This window comes from Chiloscyllium plagiosum, chromosome 26, assembly GCF_004010195.1.
Source record: "Chiloscyllium plagiosum isolate BGI_BamShark_2017 chromosome 26, ASM401019v2, whole genome shotgun sequence".
Taxonomy (NCBI): Eukaryota; Metazoa; Chordata; class Chondrichthyes; order Orectolobiformes; family Hemiscylliidae; genus Chiloscyllium; species Chiloscyllium plagiosum.
This window is the reverse complement of record NC_057735.1, coordinates 19,855,233-19,874,748: the sequence shown is the minus strand read 5'-3', so window position 1 is coordinate 19,874,748 and position 19,516 is coordinate 19,855,233. Positions and strand designations below refer to the sequence as shown.

At 39.0% G+C, this 19,516-nt stretch overlaps 1 protein-coding gene across 1 annotated transcript in view; it reads left to right on the top strand.

Moving 5' to 3' along the window:
* Positions 1 to 19,516, top strand: part of plxna2 (plexin A2) — a 455,048-nt gene that overhangs the window by 271,272 nt on the left and 164,260 nt on the right. The window contains exon 5 of the mRNA XM_043716237.1: positions 11,318 to 11,418. Coding sequence (XP_043572172.1) covers positions 11,318 to 11,418 — 101 coding nt within the window. The remainder of the gene's footprint in view (positions 1 to 11,317; positions 11,419 to 19,516) is intronic.

The following is a 19,516-nucleotide window of genomic DNA, read 5'->3' as shown; positions in this document are numbered from 1 at the left end:
AGGGGATTTGAACAAGTATCTCATTTCTGTCTTTACAGTTGCAGACACAAAAGGTATCCCAAGAATTGAACAGTTTCAGGTAGAGATGAGGGAGAGTTTACTCTCGCTGAGTGATTAGTTTTTGGAATTTTTTTCCTCCGAGAGCAATGGAGGCTGGGTCATTGAATATATCCATGCATCAATTCGACAAGGGTCATGCAGGGCCAATGAGAACATGGAGTTAGGATCACGGACAGATCAGTCATGATAGTGTTGTATGGTGTAGAACGTAATGTGGCTGAATGATCTACTCCTGCACCTGTTTCTTATCTGACAATGTAATAAAAATCTCAAACCACTTCTGACATTGTCAATTGACTGAGGCTGAAAGCTTTTTGTTGGAGTGCTACGTACTTTCACTGATTTATAGGTGAATAAGGGCTTTTGGCCATCAACCCTGGATGCTCAGCTCCATTTTTAAGTTCATGTCCCTTTGTTCTCAATTCCTTTCCTCCACCTCCAAGGAAATAATTTCCAACTATTTACTGTATCATGTCCTTTAATTATCTGCAACTTCACAACCCCTTAATTTTCTGCATCTGAGCCTGATTTGAAGCTTAGTTTATGCAACAAACTAAGATTTGTTATTTTTTTCTTAGAAAATGTAGATAATCCAATCTTACATCATTCACATATCTTGGAACCAAAATATCAACATCATCTTTCCAGATAGAAATTATTTGATGAATGCGTGAAGATTGCACAAGATACCCATCATTTACTGTCAATTGGCACCTGATTAATAAGAAATGGAACAATGGAATGATCCTTAATACATAGTTTGGGCTTCCTCAGAAAAAATGAGCTGTTGGCTGTCTTCAGTTTAATTACTGGTTTGCATTGGACCTTCAGAACATAGGAAGTAAGTAGCAGTTATGAATATTTAAGTGGATCTCTGTCAGACATAATTTTGCAGGGTTCTGAGCATTTAGATACAGGAAGCAGCATTCCAGTTCCATACATGTGGTAGGAGAGAAAATAGCATAGTAAAAGTTACTAGAAGATGAAAGTAAAACTGAGAAGCAATTTTTTGGTTGAAACTAAGGACAGAATCCTCCCAGCTCCTGAATAATGTAGGCTTTGGTGAGAAAGTTGGGAAAGTCGTGTGAGCTGGCCAGTGAGACGTGTCTTGACATGGAGCAAAGCAGTTCCATTTTCCAACCAAGCATTGAACAGCGAGATGAGATTCTGATGTAGTGATGCAAGTAAGAGTCACTATAGACAGCAATAGGTCCCCATGTGAAAGTCAGAGTGGAACCCGATGACTCCAGCTCCCTATCTGCTACTCTGGTCTTCCGTTTTGAACATCTCTGGGCAGGTTTCATGGGTAGTGACTGCACACACACTCCACTCGCTGACATTGGTTTCCAACACATGCCAGTCCCTCTGCATCCTAATGGCAGTTCTCTGGATTCACTTACAGTTTGGTTTTGCCCTTCAGTGCTGCACTGTGGACCACATAGGCACCTTTTACTGCAATCCTACTACCACCGCACTTTACACAGAAGAACAGGCATCGCCTCATGGACTCCGTGTGATCACAGAACTCGTGACTAGCTTTCTCAGATCTCACTCATTGCCCTGTTTTGCTTTGCCTTGCCTTTTTGCACCTTGTCACCTGATACAGACATTAAAGGTTCACAGTAATTCTGTTTTATATTGTTCTTTGGTACAGGCACAAACCCAGACAGTTTGTTTTTGTTTGGGGGGAGTGTGGTGAATAGAGGAGTGGGAAGGGGATGGAAGTGGAGGTAGTAGTAGAGGAAGTTAAAGACATCATCCAGTCTCAGGTCAGGTACTTGGATATTGTCAGTTGACATCTCAGGATGACGGCAATCAGGGGATGTGTATTGCTAAGGTCGGGAGAGTGAGCTATGATCAGTTCTGCAGGTCCCATGCAAACAGTCAGAGATCCATAGGACTGTCAGTCAGGGAACAGCACACAGATTAAGGGATAAGTAAGCATTAAAAATTTCAAGAAGGAACAATGGCTCTGGAATATTAAGAAATTACAATTTTATTACAGTACTCTACAAGGATATAAGTGGTATGTAGATATCCCTGTTTTATCCAGATCAAGAGATACTCATTAATTCTACTACAAAGAGCATCCAAGATTAAGAGATAACCATTGCATGTGGACCTGAGCATTTAATAGATCAGAGGAATGCAAAATCATAAGTTTGGAGAGATTTTACAAAAGTAGTTTAGTCCATTTCCTTTGTACCATACCTTTTGCCACATAATTGTTAAACAAACCGTATGCCAGTGTCAAGTCATATCTTACAACATTTCTCAATGTTAACGATGAGCTTGGCAATGCCATTCCACAGTTTCAGTTTTGGGAAGACCATGAGGATTGAATAGATAGCAGACACGTGCTAAAAACCATGACCACTATTATCATCCAACCTACAAGCTTTTGCAGAAGCATTTAGCTAAGTTCACAAATTAATTCCGTGAGGGTAGGTTGCAGGTTAATCTAGAGGCAGTGATGAATTTGAGTCACGTGCTACACTTGAATCATCAGCCAAGTTCTGGTGTCAATGAACTTTCACTCCTCTAGCTTATGGCTGTCACAGTGCCCGGCTACCCTATGAGGATAGGGTATCTTAAAGTGGTGCTTATTCAGCAATGAATCAAAGTGTGAATTCTCCATCTCTTTCCAGACCTTTGTATCCTGTTCACTTCCCCTGCAGGAACAGCGCATATTTAAATTTTTTCTGACCCCACTTTTTCTGCATTCCCCTGTACTGACCCCCTCCGATTAAATTTGACCTATCACAAGCCCGAATCTGCAGCAGCAGCTATGAATAAATGAATAATTGTGCAAGTCTGTTAAGCTAGGAAATTTGCATATAGCAAGCATATCTGATTTGCCATGAAATTTAGCCATTCTGGACTGAACTTCTCCAGATCAAGAAAACCATCAACCCACTAATAGTACCCAGTATTTTATACTGTTGACGTCTGTTGTTATCCCCCCACTCTATTTGTATGCATAGAAGTGTATTGAATCAAAACACTGTCTTTCTCTCCAAGTTGTCAGTGAGATTAATAATTTTTCTTTTGTAACCTGATGACTTGAATTTCATGATGCCCAAAAGCATTAGAAATGCATTTGCTATTTGACCTCGGTGACCTAAGTACTTCTAGTGGCGTTAGCTGTTTTATGGGTTGCCCTTCAGATTGCCACCATGATGAAAGTTCAACAGTTGCCATAGCAACCACTAGTTTAGAAGTGTTTCAAATTGAGATTTTCTTGCAGTCACCTTATATAATTACTATTCTGTTAAAATTACTGAAATATTTTTGTCCAATCAGACTCTGTTTTCTTTTAATATTAAATTGTGTTTACAAATTAGGGGGGCTCAGTGGTTAGCACTGTTGCCTCAAACGCCAGGAGCCCAGGTTTGATTCCAGCCTCAGGCAACTGTCTGTGTGGAGTTTGCACATTCTCCCTGTGTCTGTGTCCGATTTCCTCCCACAATCCAAAGATGTGCAAGTTAGGTGAATTGGCCATGCTAAATTGCCCATACTGTTCAGGGTTGTGTACGTTAGGTGCATTAGGGATAAATATAGAGTAATGGGCATACTCTTTGGAGGGTCGGTGTGGACTTGTTGGGCTGAAGGGCCTGTTTACACATTGTAGAGATTCTGTATATAAAAAAAATTCGAGCTGTGCTAAGAAAACACAGGAAAAATGTTACTCTGCCCAGGGCAGAAAATATATTTCTGTATAACTTGTATGATCATATATGGATGATTATAACTATGGTAATATAATTTCCCTGGCCATGAATTTCAGTTGAAGCGTTAGCCTGCAGTGATGCACATCTCCAAAGCTTGGTTTATTTATTTTGTAATACAAAATGCACGAGGTATGATACAATGCAGCTTACTTTGCAGATATTATAACCATTCACCTGGGGCATAAATAGTTTTAATATGCAACGCTGTCGCATGTGCGATTTCTAATAATTTCCACTTGCATGAAGATCTGAGACAAGCTAGTTTTCATTTAACCAGGGAAACATTCTCACTTCGAATAATCATTTTAAATGGTCAGATCCACTTGTCAGTGATTCTGGTGGAGGTATAATAAGAGATTGATAGTTAAATTGACTCAGCAAGTGCAACCATGTGATGGATAGTGCTGCCAATTGCAATCAATTACATCGTAAAATCCTTGTCATTTGTAAGAAAGGGCTTTTTTTTCCTGAGTGTGTAAGAACACAATGCTGTTTGATGCCTTCCCATTTATTGCAATCATTCCTCCTTGTTTCAGCAGAGATTTTTATCTCCTTTTGAGAGTAGTCCTGCTCATTCCTCAACAACCGGACTAGTTGTTTTATTATTTGGATCTTCACTGTCTTCAGATTACTGTCACATTGTACTTCACTCAGGAGTTGTGTTAAAATGAAATATTTCAATGCTTTGTGAATGTAATCACCAACTACTGGAATTTATTTAATTATTTAGAGATGCTTTCAGGCAGCCGTGTGCATCATTGATAAAAACAATGCAAAAATATGTGTGCGTTGTGGACGGGGGAGGTTTCTAAATATCAGTTACTTATGTTTTATTTTGCAATGTCATACGCCACCTATAACTCTAATATACAGCACTCATGTCTAATCTACAGAGCACTGAATTCTGTTTTCCACTATTGAACTCTGTGCACTCACTCCCTGTAAGGAATTAAATATTTGAAAATGCCCTTTTGCTGAAATATCTTCTTAATGATAGGTATTTTCAATAATCATCGCTGGAAATGTTACTTTTGTCTTGAGTGCTATCAGTATCTCCACTGAGCTGTTACTCTTAAGATTTTCCGTTGTTAGTTAAAATGTCCGAGCCTATAAGCTAAGGCAGTCAAACTAGGGATGTGACCAACATCAATATACCATGAAGCATTTTGTCTAGAGTAATAATGAACAGCGTATACCATGATATTTATATTTGACTTCTGTTCTGGTACGATAGGTCATTAGCTATTCTTGTTTTCCCATTTATCTATACTGCCATTATGTCCTTGATTTGTAACAATGTATAAAATCTTTCGCTCAGGTAAGATATTTTGTTTGATACAGTGGATGTACATCCAGTTAGACCTGTGGTGTTGATGCAAAATGTTCTGTGTAATCCAGAATTCTGCTTTTGATCGCCATTTGGAATACACAGTATCAGAAATGTTGGATTTCTTGAAATTTTTATGGTGTACATGTACTATCAGAACACATTCTTGGAAGTATTTTTGTAATCCTTCAGACCTGTCTTTTGATGGCTTTGAGATCATTTATAGAGGCTTATAAAATCATAAGGGGCATTGATAGGATAAATAGACAAATAGAACTAGAGGGCATAGGTTTGGGGTGAGAGGGAAAAGATGATTAGATTCTTTACAGTGTGCAAACAGGCCCTTCACCCTAACAAGTCCACAGCGACCCTCCGAAGAGTAATCCACCCAGACCCATTCCCCACCCCTACATTTATCCCTGACTAATGTACCTAACACTACCGGCAATTTAGCATGGCCAATTCACCTAATCTGCACATCTTTGGATTGTGGGAGGAAACCAGAGGACACCCACGCAGACACGGGAGAATGTGCAAACTCCACACAGACAGTTGCTCGAGGCCAGCATCGAACAAGTGTCCCTGGCACTGTGAGGCAGCAGTTCTAACCACTGAGCTACCGTGCTGCCCACGGGCCTAAGGGGCAACTTTTTTCACGCAGAGGGTGGTGCTTGTATTGAATGAGCTGCCAGAAGAAGCAGTGGAGGCTGGTACATTTGCAGCATTTAAAAGGCATCTGGATAGTTAAATGAATAGGAAGGGTTTAGAGGGGTATGGCCAAGTGCTGGCAAATGGGACTAGGTTAGAATATCTGGTCAGCATGGACGAGTTGGACTGAAGGGTCTGTTTCCGTGTTGTACATCTCTATGACTCTATTTTAAGGTGACTAGAAATGTTCATGTCGTCTTCCAATCTATATTTTTTGTTAATAATTTTATTCTTCACAAAGAAGGGAAGCAGCCTCCTTGTCGAAAAATGAAAGGATCGTGAATGTACTCTAAGTGGCTGCTGTGCAAAAATATGAGATGAACAATGAGTGAAGCTATGTTGGAACCTCAGTATCAGTGAACTGTCAGCTCGAGTGTCTCCAGGAGAAAAGGTTTCATCATTCTTGGGAAATTCTCTGTAGAACAGAGTAATAGTACTCAAGGGAATGGAACTTCAACTGTTCCTACACCACTTGAAGTTGTGAGACTGATAATGCAGCATGGTGCTTTCAGACAGAGCTTGAAGACATGGGCCACTTATAATTGGGATTATTCAAATGTATGCATCTCGATTTCTTACAAGTTACTAGTACATTCACCTCAACACTGAGATTTACAATTGTGGGAGAATATGGAACAGTGGTGCTTGTAAAATAATTATCTTTTATAATAGGTCTGCAGAAATAAAAATTATCTTATTGAGTTCGCAATTCTTAAAATGCCACAGGTTCTCTCTCTAACTAGAAGTTGGAGGAAAAGAAATATCACATACTGTTGCAGCTCAGTGGCAAACTGGCAATACAGGAAAGATAGAAAGGGAGGCAACGGAAGAAGGAGAGTGGCGTTTTTGATAAGGGATAACATTATTGCAGTGCTAAGGGGGATATTCCTGGAAATACATCCAGGGAAGTTATTTAGGTGGAACTGAGACATAAGAAAGGGATGATCACCATATTGGGATTGTATTAAGGACCCCCTAATAGTCAGAGGGAAATTGAGAAACAAACTTGTAAGGAGATCTCTGCTATCTGTAAGAATAATAGGGTAGTTATGGTAGGGGATTTTAACTTTCCAAACATAGACTGGGACTGCCATTAGTGTTAAAAGTTTAGAGGGAGAGGAATTTGTTAAGTGTGTACAAGAAAAGTTTCTGATTCAGTATGTGGATGTACCTACTAGAGAAGTGCAAACTTGACCTACTCTTGGGAAGTAAGGCAGGGCAGGTGATTAAGGTGTCAGTGGGGCAGCACTTTGGGGCCAGCGAATAATAATTCCATTAGATTTAAAATAGTGATGGAAAAGGATAGACCAGATCTAAAAGTTGAAGTTCTAAATTGGAGAAAGGCAAGAACTTTCAAAAGCCGATTGGGGGCAGATGTTCGAAGGCAAAGGGACAGCTGGAAAATGGGAAGCCTTCAGGAATGAGATAACGAAAATCCAGAGAAAGTATATTCCTGTCAGGGTGAAAGGAAAGGCTGGTAGGTATAGGGAATACAGGATGACTAAAGAAATGGAGGATTTGGTTAAGAAAAAGAAGGAAGCATATGTCAGGTATATACAGGATAGATCGAGTAAATCCTTAGAAGAGTATAAAGGCAGTAGGAGTATACTTAAGAGGAAAATCAGGAGGGCAAAAAGGGGACATGAGATAGCTTTGGCAAATAGAATTAAGGAGAATCCAAAAGGGTTTTTACAAATATATTAAGGACAAATGGATAACTAGGGAGAGAATAGGGCCCCTCAAAGATCAGCAAGGTGACCTTTGTGTGGAGTCGCAGGAGATGGGGAGATACCAAACGATTATTTTGCATCAGTATTTACTGTTGAAAAGGATATGGAAGATATAGACTGTAGGAAAATAGATGGTGACACCTTGCAAAATATCCATATTACAGAGGAGGAAGTGCTGGATGTCTTGAACCGGGTAAAGGTGCATAAATCCCCAGGACCTGATCAGGTGTACCCTAGACCTCTGTGGGAAGCTAGCGAAGTGATTGCTGGGCCTCTTGCTGAGATATTTGTATCATCGATAGTCACAGGTGAGGTGCCGGAAGACTGGAAGTTGGCTAACGTGATGCCACTGTTTAAGAAGGTTGGTAAGGACAAACCAGGGAAGTATAGACCAGTGAGCCTGATGTCAGTGGTGGGCAAGTTGTTGGAGGGAATCATGAGGGACAGGATGTACGTGTATTTGGAAAGGCAAGGACTGACGAGGGATAGTCAACATGGCTTTTTGCATGGGAAATCATGTCTCACAAACTTGATTGAGTTTTTTGAAGAAGTAACAAAAGGATTGCTGAGGGCATAGTGGTAGATGTGATCTATATGGACTTCAGTAAGGCATTCGACAAGGTTCCCCATGGGAGACTGATTAGCAAGGTTAGATCTCATGGAATACGGGGAGAAGTAGCCATGTGGATACAGAACTGGCTCAAAGATAGAAGTCAGAGGGTGGTGATGGAGGGTTGTTTTTCAGACTGGAGGCCTGTGACCAGTAGAGTGCCACAAGGATCGGTGCTGGGTCCACTGCTTTTTTGTCATTTACATAAATGATTTGGATGTGAGCATAAGAGGTACAGTTAGTAAGTTTGCAGATGACACCAAAATTGGAGATGTAGTGGACAGCGAAGAAGGTTACCTCAGATTACAACAGGATCTGGACCAGATGGGCCAATGGGCTGAGATGTGGCAGATGGAATTTAATTCAGTAAAATGTGAGGTGCTGCATTTTGGGAAAGCAAATCTTAGCAGGACTTATACATTTAATGTTAAGGTCCTAGGGAGTGTTGCTGAACAGAGACCTTGGAGTGCAGATTCGTAGCTCCTTGAAAGTGGAGTCGGAGGTAGATAGGATAGTGAAGAAGGCTTTTGGTATGCTTTCTTTTATTGGTCAGAGTATTGAGTACAGGAGTTGGGAGGTCATGTTGCAGCTGACAGGACAATGGTTAGGCCACTTTTGGAATATTGTGTGCAATTCTGGTCTCCTTCCTATCGGAAAGATGTTGTGAAACTTGAAAGGGTTCAGAAAAGATTTACAAGGATGTTGCCAGAGTTGGAGGATTTGAGCTATAGGGGGAGGCTGAACAGGCTGGGGCTGTTGTCCCTGGAGCGTCAGAGGCTGAGGGGTGACCTTATAGAGGTTTACAAAATCATGAGGGACATGGATAGGACAAATAGACAAAGTCTTTTCTTTGGGGCGGGGGAGTCCAGAACTAGAGGGCATAGGTTTAGGGTGAGAGGGGGAAAATATAAAAGAGACCTAAGGGGCAACTTTGTCACGCAGAGGGTGGTATTTGTATGGACTGAGCTGCCAGAGGAAGTGGTGGAGGTTGGTACAATTGCAACATTTAAAAGGCATTTGGATGGGTATATGAATAGGAAGGGTTTGGAGGAATATGGGGCGGGTGCTGGCAGGTGGGACTAGATTGGGTTGGGATATCTGGTCAGCATGTACGAGTTGGACTGAAGAGTCTGTTTCCATGCTGTACATCTCTATGACACTAACAGGTTAAGAAGTAGCAGGGGCTAGAGAATGACGAATTTACGGATGCGTAGGTGGCACAATTTGCAGCAGTTAATATAGAAGGCAAAATTGAGGGTAAAGAGATCCTAATATGCATTCCAGCATTTTTTTTTTGTTTTGCAGCCTACTACTTATTAAATTTCATGATGTGTGCTATCAGATGCCCTGACATTATTGTAACCCGTTGCTTGCTGTTGGTATGAAATAAACATTATTCTCTTTGCCAGATGACACATTGCTGAACCAGATTGTGTGCATAGTTTCTATGTATTAAAAGTCATGGCAGCAACACAGTGATCAAGAGCATCCTTTGTTCCAAAAGCTCAGTGTAATAATATGAATGGGTGGAGAAACAGATGTAGTAGCCAAGTGTCCAGCAGTGGTGGCCACTTGCTCACTTTTCCACACCATCAGGGCAGCCATTCTTCAGCATGTGTCTGCTTCTTCTTTAGCTGTACAGTGTGAAAATGCCTGTTGTAGAGGAAAGACACTGGTGCTATTGAGTCCGATGAGCCTCAGCTGTTGGATTTGTCTACAGTTTCAATATCCATACAAAGAGTGGACTGCAGTTGTTCTTTATTTCTGACAGGTGGAAGCATCATTCTCCAGGGCTTCAGCTGCAAAGTTTCTCTTGATGAATTAATTACTTTGTGTCTCCCCATTAGGTTTCCATAATTGTGTCACTAAAATTGTGAAAAGCAGCTACGTTGAACTTTGAATTGTATTCTTTAATCCAATAGGCAAATACAATCAACTTTTTTCTCATATTTTGAAGATGCTCTTCTGATACTTATAGACAACAGTCCTTTCTGCTTTTCTCATCGTCAGCGAGAGTGCAGTCCAAATTATATTTTCCTTTCTAAATAAAGTGACTTATATAAGTGAGTTATTTAATAATTAGATTACATTTTCTACCTATTTCTCACACATCATTTCATTCTGTGCCAATGGTTAAACTTTGCTATTTATAGCTTTTAATGCTGACAGTTGGTTGTGCATTGACTCGGAGGACATCAAACTAAATGATTTTGTGTGAATATCTGAAGTAAATGTTATAAAGTAATGGAAATGTTGTAATGCTCTTTATTAATGTTTTCTAAATATTTAACCTCTCATTTTGATGTACCCTGTTTTGAATGCATTGTTTGGGAAAATAAGGTTTCTCCTTAGAATTCACTGCGCTAAGGACTAGAGTTCGATTCCAGCCTCAGGCGACTGTCTGTGTAGAGTTTGCGCATTTTCCCTGTGTCTTCCCACCAGGTTTCCTCCCACTGTCCGAAGATGTGCTGTTAGGTGGATTGACCTTGCTAAATTGTCCATAGTATCCAGCGATGTGCCGGCTAGGTGGATTAGCCATGGGAAATGCGGGATTATAAGGATAAAGTTGACCGGAACAGCAAGCATCTGAGAGGGATGCTCTTCAGTGGGTCAGTGCACTAGATCGTCCAATTAACCTTTTCCGCAGTGCAGGGATTCTATATGTTGCTATTATCACTTAACTGCAAGATTTCTTTAAAATGCTGTCCTCCTACTTTGTTTGAATTACATTGGTGTTCTTCCTTGTTTTGTGTAAGAAGTATTTCACAGGCCAGCTCCATATTCTGCTTTGGTTTCAGTATTGTTCAAAAGTTTCCTTCCACACTACTTCCAGACTTTAAGGAGCTCCTAGAAAATCTTGATTTAGAAAACTGAATATCTGAGAAAACTCATGGAAAATAACAAGAGTTCTGTTCATGCATTTTAAAAATGGCAAGTGTATGTGCCAATGAAATGTAAATGATAGTGTATTTCAATGTTGAATAGTTTTCAGTCTACATCTCTGATCAGCTGTGTTTAGATTAAAGCAGTTCACATCTTGTTTACCAAATAATCGAAAGAAAACTTCTAAAATCTCTCCTAATCTTATATGTAATAACATCTTGTTTCATGTTTACCTTATTCTGATGTTTGTATTTGGTTTATTTTTTAGCTGTCAAGGGTGCCAGTGGAATCATGCGAACAGTACGAGACATGCAGCAAGTGTCTAAGTTCTGGGGACCCTCACTGTGGTTGGTGTGTCCTTCACAACATGTAAGTAGCAAATATTTATTCATTGCATCCATATAAAAATGTGACTTTCCTGTTTTAAAGCTTTTTGGCTTGATCGTGGTCCTTTATTCTCCCCCTGCTCCCTGATGGGTGTGATTCATACTTGCTGACATTAATGTCAGCCCTTTAACATTGCTAAAGCTGATATCTGCCAATGAACTTTGACAGTGAGTTGTGGCATATTACCAAAACATTAGAATGTCAGTAGCGAGCACAATTTTACAGGAAGGATCATGAATTGTTGGACTACCTTGCTTGTGTTGGTTTTTTAGTTTTTTGCACCCTCTGCATTGCTATCCCCGCTAAGAGCAGCTTACTTGACACTTTTGGAGAGTATCCAATGTGATTCAGGGCCATGATGGATCCTGTTGACTTTAGTTGGGACAAAGACACTACAGATTCACAAGAAGGTAGAGTTTGAACAGCACAGGGCTAGTAGACTGAAAGAGGTGACTGATTATAGAATAGGGTGAAACTGTGGAGAAATATGAACTTGAGGGTAAGAATTTTTCAATCAAAGTATTGGATCCATGGAGAATAGTGTCACCTTGTCCATTGTTCTCAGTAATTCCTTGCACTTCCATTTGTTAATAAAATTTAAATGGGAACGCAAAACTGATGATCATGCTGCTATTGTGGTGTGTGTGGCAAAGGTGATGAGTCTGGTGCTGTTTTAAACAACTCTCTTGAAATTATTTGTTACTACACATTGGAGAGTGTGCAACTGTGTAATTGGGGAAAAAAAGGAGTGTGGTCTGAATTGAGAAGAAAATGTAGAAAAATAAAATCTCTTTATAAACAACAAAAGAATTGGTCAGCCAGAGATCTCTTAGCAAAGTTTTTCTTCAGACTAACACCCTTTCAGTGTTGAGTAAATCAGATTGCTGCAAGATAGACTGGATAGTTAAATTTATGCAGACTTTTATAGCTGGACAGGATTGAGTGGCAGTGAATATTTCTGCCCTGTGGGTCATTCCATAATAACCTGCAAAATTCTGCAACACTAAGTGAATAGCAATAGTGAAGTGATGACTAAGTCATGTACCAAACCCGGAGAAGGAAAACATGATGGAAATTGAGCAAATTTCATTTTCAAAGTTAATTGAGTTGGCACACTTGAAGATTTTGGGATTGTATATTTAAAATTTTAAGGCTTTTTAAAAAAATGTGTAAACATTTTTTGGACTTTTCATGAATGAAGGACATGCTTTATGGACAATGAGTTTACTTTGTATCTTTCTTGGTGATTTGTGAAACTGCAATGCCAAGCATTGCATTCAGCAATAAAAATGGAAGCTTATCTGAACTTATCTTCTCTATTTCTGATAGACTCTAAACATGTGTTTTTTTTTTCAGTCAAGGATGGTACAAAGATGCTGCTATGTCATTCAGAAGATTAGCAATTGAACAATTGTTAAATTAAGCTTCATCATTTGCCATTCAAATTTTTTCTTCAAAAGTTGCTACCACCTACATTTATCTTTAAAGTATATATCATGATCATGTATTTAAATTTAAACAGTTAACCAGAAAAGCATGTTGCATGTATTTGTGCATTTTCTCCCTGACAGGTAGGTATGAGATTAGGTTTTGTGCACTGTTCATAAAAATATGCTGGTGACATCTAGTGGCAAGATATTTATTAAATAGACACAAATTCTCCCATTAGACTGATGACAAATGTGCATTTAAGTCAACTTGTTCAACTGATTATCTGCATCAACACACATTGTAAAAGCAATGTGAAATACTTGTTAATTAATACATATTGAATTTCATTTCATGAACTTTGAAGCAACTTTAAATCCGTTGACTAACTTAAAAGCAGATTCACCTTGAATCACAAGTTTTGCTCTGTGTCTTAAAAGCTACCTTGAATCAGACCGTTGTTTCACCAAAATTTTTTTTTAAAGTGTGATTCTGATATCAAAACAGACAGTATCATACCAGGCTCCAAAATTGACCAGTCTCTTTCAAGAGTCCATCAGTCGCAGCTACTTCACAGATCAACAGAAAAAAAAAACACACATCTGTAACCTATTCAAAACAGTTGATTAAAGTTAGCCAAAACTACACACCAGCTACTCTCATCAATGTCATTTGCCAGGTGACTGAAAATATTCTTCATTCTTGTATTTTTGAAATTCACAATATTCTGGTAGAGAGTCAGTGCGATTTTCAGTCAGAAAGATCATCCAAAATATTGCATTTGTGTAATGACCTGTCTTGAAGTCTCAAAACAAATGTATAAATGGCAATATAAAATGTCTCAATAACCTTTGGCAATGTTGCTGAAGAAAAGCTCTTGTCCTTTTTCACTATAATGGGATCACAGGACCTGACATTTCCTTACCAACAGAAGACAAAATGCAATGAGAATTCATCCTGACACATAGCCATAGAGATGTACAGCATGAAAATAGACCCTTCGGTCCAACTTGTCCATGCTGACCAGATATCCAGTCTACTGTTCTGAGGTCATAAGGAGATTGGCGAAGGTGACCTCTTAAACAACATCGCAATCTCCAGATTACTCCCAGTAGGGGAACACAGTTGGTGAGCTGGAAGGGGGAAACACAGATGAATGTGCCAGTGGTGCAGATAGCCTTTCTGTATGCTCAAGCAAAATACATTAGGACCTTTACACATCTTGATATATTTAAATGACCTTTTCACCAAGTTTCAAAAAATTTAGGGTGTGACAATTTGCAGGTGACTGCATGCTCTTAAGTATGAGGGAAAGATCCTGATCTTGTCAGTCCACAACAATTGCAGAATTTAATGAAAAGCAGGAAATTTGAATTATGGAAGATGTATTCAATGTCAAAACATGCTATGTCATATGCATCACTAATAATAAGGATGCACCAATGAAAAGTTTTTAAATTCTATAATCACCTACGCCAATAGGTAGATACAAAACTGTACCTGACATGTTAAATCAGTCTTCAAGGCAGATTCCATCTTCAACAGATAACATAAAAAGCAAACAGGGTTCTTGGATTTCTAGGGAGGAATTTTAGTATTGCAACAAAAAATAATCAAAATTATAGGTCACCAAACATCCTAGAGCATGTAAAATTCGTGTGGAGATCATTGTACGGCAAGAGAAATTATCCAAACTCAAACATAATTCTGCATGAATCGGCATGGGAAATACACTAGTGTCACCTCCTTGATCAAAGATTTGGAATATGAATCACTACAACAAAACAGAGAGAAAAGTAGGCTATGTTCTACAAAATATGGCATGGATCAGGTGGGAATTTACAAAAAGCAAGCACTTGGTGGCCTCCAGCAATGACAGAACATGGCATTTAGCCACACATACAAAATATAAAGCCTATATATTTATCAAATAGCTAACTTCCCAAGGAACCTCCTGCAATGGAGCAAACTGCCAAGGGAAATAGTCACAGCCCCATCGCTTGAAAGTCTAGAACTTTCCATTAAACGTTTTCATTATCAGCACTAACATCTGAGTGGGTCATACCTGCTACCCATGCAAATGCTATCAGAAAAGGGCATTAGTTGGTGATGCTAACACAACTATAGCAGAAACATCTTGATCAGGGAGAGCCAAGGTCTTTACACAAAGGATAGCATTTGTCCGATTTTGATGTATGGATGAAGTCGTAGCAGCATTTAATTTACATTGGTCTTGCAGTAACTTCAATCTTGAATCAGAACATGAAAAAGGTGCCAAATCATACCAGTAGGCATCCATTTATTTTGCTTTGCCTTTATTCTGGTAACATCTAATAAAAAACAAACCCATCAGGGTTATTAATATCCTTTAGGGAAGGAAATCTGCCACCCTTACTTTTCTGGCCTACATGCAACTGGACACTTATTGACTCTGTAGGTTATTTCAGAAAGCAATTCAATTGAAGGATAACTAAAGACGGGAAAGAGATGTTAGCCTGCCAGTGACACTCAAATCCTGTATAAGAATAAAGTACGTAAGGTGACAAAGCCAGTAAAAATTGATCATTACCTTCAAATGTAGTAGATAAAATCAGCTTGTACTTAGATTGTCTGATTTCTATTCTTTATTATGTGATAAGTTAAAAGTCAAATCAAAATCTATCTAAATTAAAAATCTCATTGATGTCCTAGGTGCATACAAAAAATACTTTAAACGGACAATGCCCCCTTGTCTGACAATTCAATTTGATACATTTTTCAGTGGAGCAAAACTATTGACATGAGCACATGTGTGAACTTTGAGTATTATTTTTCTTGTCTCATCAGCCATTGCAATAAAGGCTTGTGCTACAAAACGGATTTGTTGTTCCAAGATCATTTGCCAGGTCCTGATCCTGTTTGGCTGTCAATGCGGATTCTGTGCCATTTGCTGCACCATGAATTTCAGCCTTTGTCCAATCAGGCATCTCTGTAGGAACACAGCACAACATTGAACACCATTTCACAGCAGCTAGATTGGAAACTGGTAGCAAGAACTGCACCAGACTGGAAGAGTTGCTTGGGAGAGGAAAAATTGTAAGCGAAGAATTGCGAATGAGCAGAAGAAATTTCCTTTCCAAGATGGGAGAAAGAAACTGTCCAGGTAACTCTGGAGAAGTGATGATCAGATAAGTCTGTTGAATGTTTTCCAACTGGCAGCACTGTAAGACTATCCATCTAATGGAAAGTGCTGCTTGTATTTCTTCGTCACAAGACAAGGCATTGCCTGAGGGGGAGCTGGTTTAAAAAGAAGACTAAACACATAACAGGTGGAGTGTCCAACTGCTATGGGACTTTGAAGATATGGCAACCTTGCTTTTGGTCATAAGTGTCTTAAACAGGCAATGCAAACAGTGTTTCAGTTCAACTGACTGTTAACCCAGGAAGATGGTTCAGCCACAGTCAGAATATATTTGTTTTTAATTGTGTTCATAATGAGTTATAAATGCACAAACTACAATTTTAGATAGGGAAACTCAATTTGAAAGGTGAAACCTCCGTTGATAATTTCTTGAGATGAAAATAAAATTGTGCACTCCATTTCGCAAGCAGGGATAAATCAGAAATCATTTTCGAAAGAATCCTAGTTATGCGACTAACATGATGCACTTGTCAGTTAATATAATGCAATTCATGAATACTGTGGTATTATAATGTCTTCTTGCGACAATATAATTGCTTACCTCTGCAATAGAAGTATTCCCTCAGTACAATGCATTCAGCTCTGTCGGGTCATTATAGCGTGAAGGATTACTGCAGCAGAGTAGAGTTCTGACAAGTTGGAAAATTTGACATATGGCTTTATTACTAGGGTCTGTTGGTCCTTTCAAATTTGAATGGTTTGGAGTTCATGATCAGTGAGGAGGAGCTGTAGGAATGAGCTCTGATGTAAAACATTCTCATAAAAAATATTGATTAATGTCCATCTCACTAGAAAGAAAAGACTGGTTAAATTTGGAAATCACCCTCATTATTGTCAATACAAAGTAGTTTTATTTGTGAATGTTCATGAATAAGGGAAATAATTCTAGAATTGGAGCCTGACCTGTATCCTAAATGGAGCAGATCCTGACTTTTTTGTGGACGGTCATTTCGGGTTTCACATTGAGTTTGGTGCAATTCCTGTCTAGTGCAAACTCGCGTTATGAAGTGCCATACATGTTTCAGCAAAACTTCTTGGACAGGACAGCTTTTACAAGTGATCTAAAAGCAGAAAGAAGTACTAAAAGTATGCAATGAATTTGATATCGTCTATGTCGGAAATAATAAGATTAGTATTTTAGAACGGTTTTCATAAAGCATTAATTTTGCCACGTGACCTGATCTTTCGCTTCATAAATATTTATGAACCTATCAAGTATTTCCAATGTTTTCTTTATTTTTAGCTAACTCAGGGTGGAGTCGCTCTTTTTTTGGAGTCTATTATGTAATGACAAGATGCCCGTCTCCATAAGATTAACACAGAGCAGTGAAATTTACAGTTACTGGTTGGCCATAGACATGGTTGGGGTGAATTTCTATTGGTGCACGTACGTAAACAGAGATAAAGACTATTGGGTCATCTGATAAATTTCATAGGGGTGGTCACCTAAAAATCTAGGAGCTGGTGCTAACACATACAGTTGCTAATAATTAATTTGTGTGCTACTTCCTTCGAGAAAAGGAATTCTTCTATCTAAATAAAGACCTAAAGCAAGGAAATCCAGCCACTGCCTCTTAAAGACATGAACAATTCCATTTGTACTGTGCTCAAATAGAGTGAAGGCCAGCTACAGTGCTACTGTAAAAGGTTGCATTTTCCTTTTACACTTATATATTTCAAGAGATTTTCCTGATTGCATTATGTTAGCTGTTCTGATTTTACCATGAGGTAAACTATTGTAACTTTAAACATTTTAGTGTGTTTGCTCTTCCTACAAGCAGCACATCATTCTGAACTATGAGTATGAAATAATGGTGAATAATGCACCATGTTATTAGATTGGACATAAGGCTATGCATATCATCTCAATCAATGCTGCTTAATTACAGATCCCCTTCTGAGTTCATTATTGTCGTAATGCTGTGGAAAGTTCACCATTGATTTTTCACTATGAAATAGGTACTGAAGGCATAATGAGGCTCCTTCTGTGCACTGGAAAGTTGTCAGTACACCAGGGATAAAATTAGATTTTATGAAACCTTTTTTTTCCAGAATTCTGGTATGGAAGAGTCAGTTTTGCGTTTTCAGCAGTTCTGCTTGTTACTGAATCCATTTTGTAAATTAGAGATACAATTTCTCTTTTCCAGTGTTCAGCTTGTCAAATTTGTGTCTCTTTTATAGATTCCATATCAACCAACCACAAGCCTCTCTGCACCTCGAAGGCAAATATGTAATGGAGACTGTCATAGACTGCATTATTTCAGTCTGATAAGGTTTAAATAAATCAAGAATATTATCAAGTGAAAAGCATCAAAGGAATTCAAAATGAGGTTGTGGTACAGTTCGACTTGCGAAAAATTGCAAGACCTGTTTTACACTGATATGAGTGTAGATATATGTATAAAGCCAGTCTATCTGAGAAAGACATACTTCTATCTTTGCACTTAGGGCCTTTGCTTCCCTTTCTGCATCAGCCTGAAAGGTTACAGTATTATTGGAAGGGAAGGATAGTCCAAATCTGGTGTTTATGGCTAGAATTATCCACATCCAGGTGAGAATATAGCTTGATTAGGTCCAAGATTGAGGGACTGGACTTAGGCTAGCTGGATGGCCACTGGCAGATACCTCTCTGTCCTTGCTTCTGAGCCCTCCTTCCACCACCCAACACCACTCCCCAACCCCACATCCAATCACAGCTCCAGACCCTCTACCTCCACTACCCCACCCTTTGACCTCTTTGATTCTCCATTCTGTGATTCCAATGGGTGGTTTCCCAGCAGCAGCCATGTCATTTGCTCAAACAGTCTCATGTTCTGGAGCGATTAGCCATTGATTGACCAAAACCTCTAATGAACGTAACTTCCGCTTCTTGTTGTGGGGAGGTGAGGGCAGAATGATTGCCAGCAGCCAACCAGCTGCCTGATTTCTGGAAGATCCAGAAAGTTTTCTCACTGTTGCTCACTATGTAGTAATTCTCTTTATGATTTAAGTAGTAATGTGCCTCTAATGTGATACAGTATTTTAATACTGTTACCATGTTCATTGACTTTGAACTTACATTCTGGGATATTTGCTTGTAAAGGGTTCGCAAATTTGTATCAAACCCTTTCCTTAGTTCTAGTACATGATTAATTTAAAATGGGTAATCCCTTTGAGGTGTTGGGAAATAAAGTTTGTACAGAAGTGTCAAGCATTCATTTGTTCATTAACATCAATCATGAAAGTGCATGTCTTTGAAATTGAATTTGTGAAGCAGTTTGCCAGGTAATTGTGGAATAACTATTGTTATCTCAGCCTAATGTAAAAGATAATAGGAAACTTTTAAAAATTAGAGAAGAAACATTGGTCCAGCTATGCGTGGGCCCTTTTGAATCCTTCCTTCTCACCATAAGTTAACTCAAAAGTAATATCTGGTTCCACATTGAAATCATTTGTATTGTTTACTTCAACAACTTCTAGCAGTGGATTATG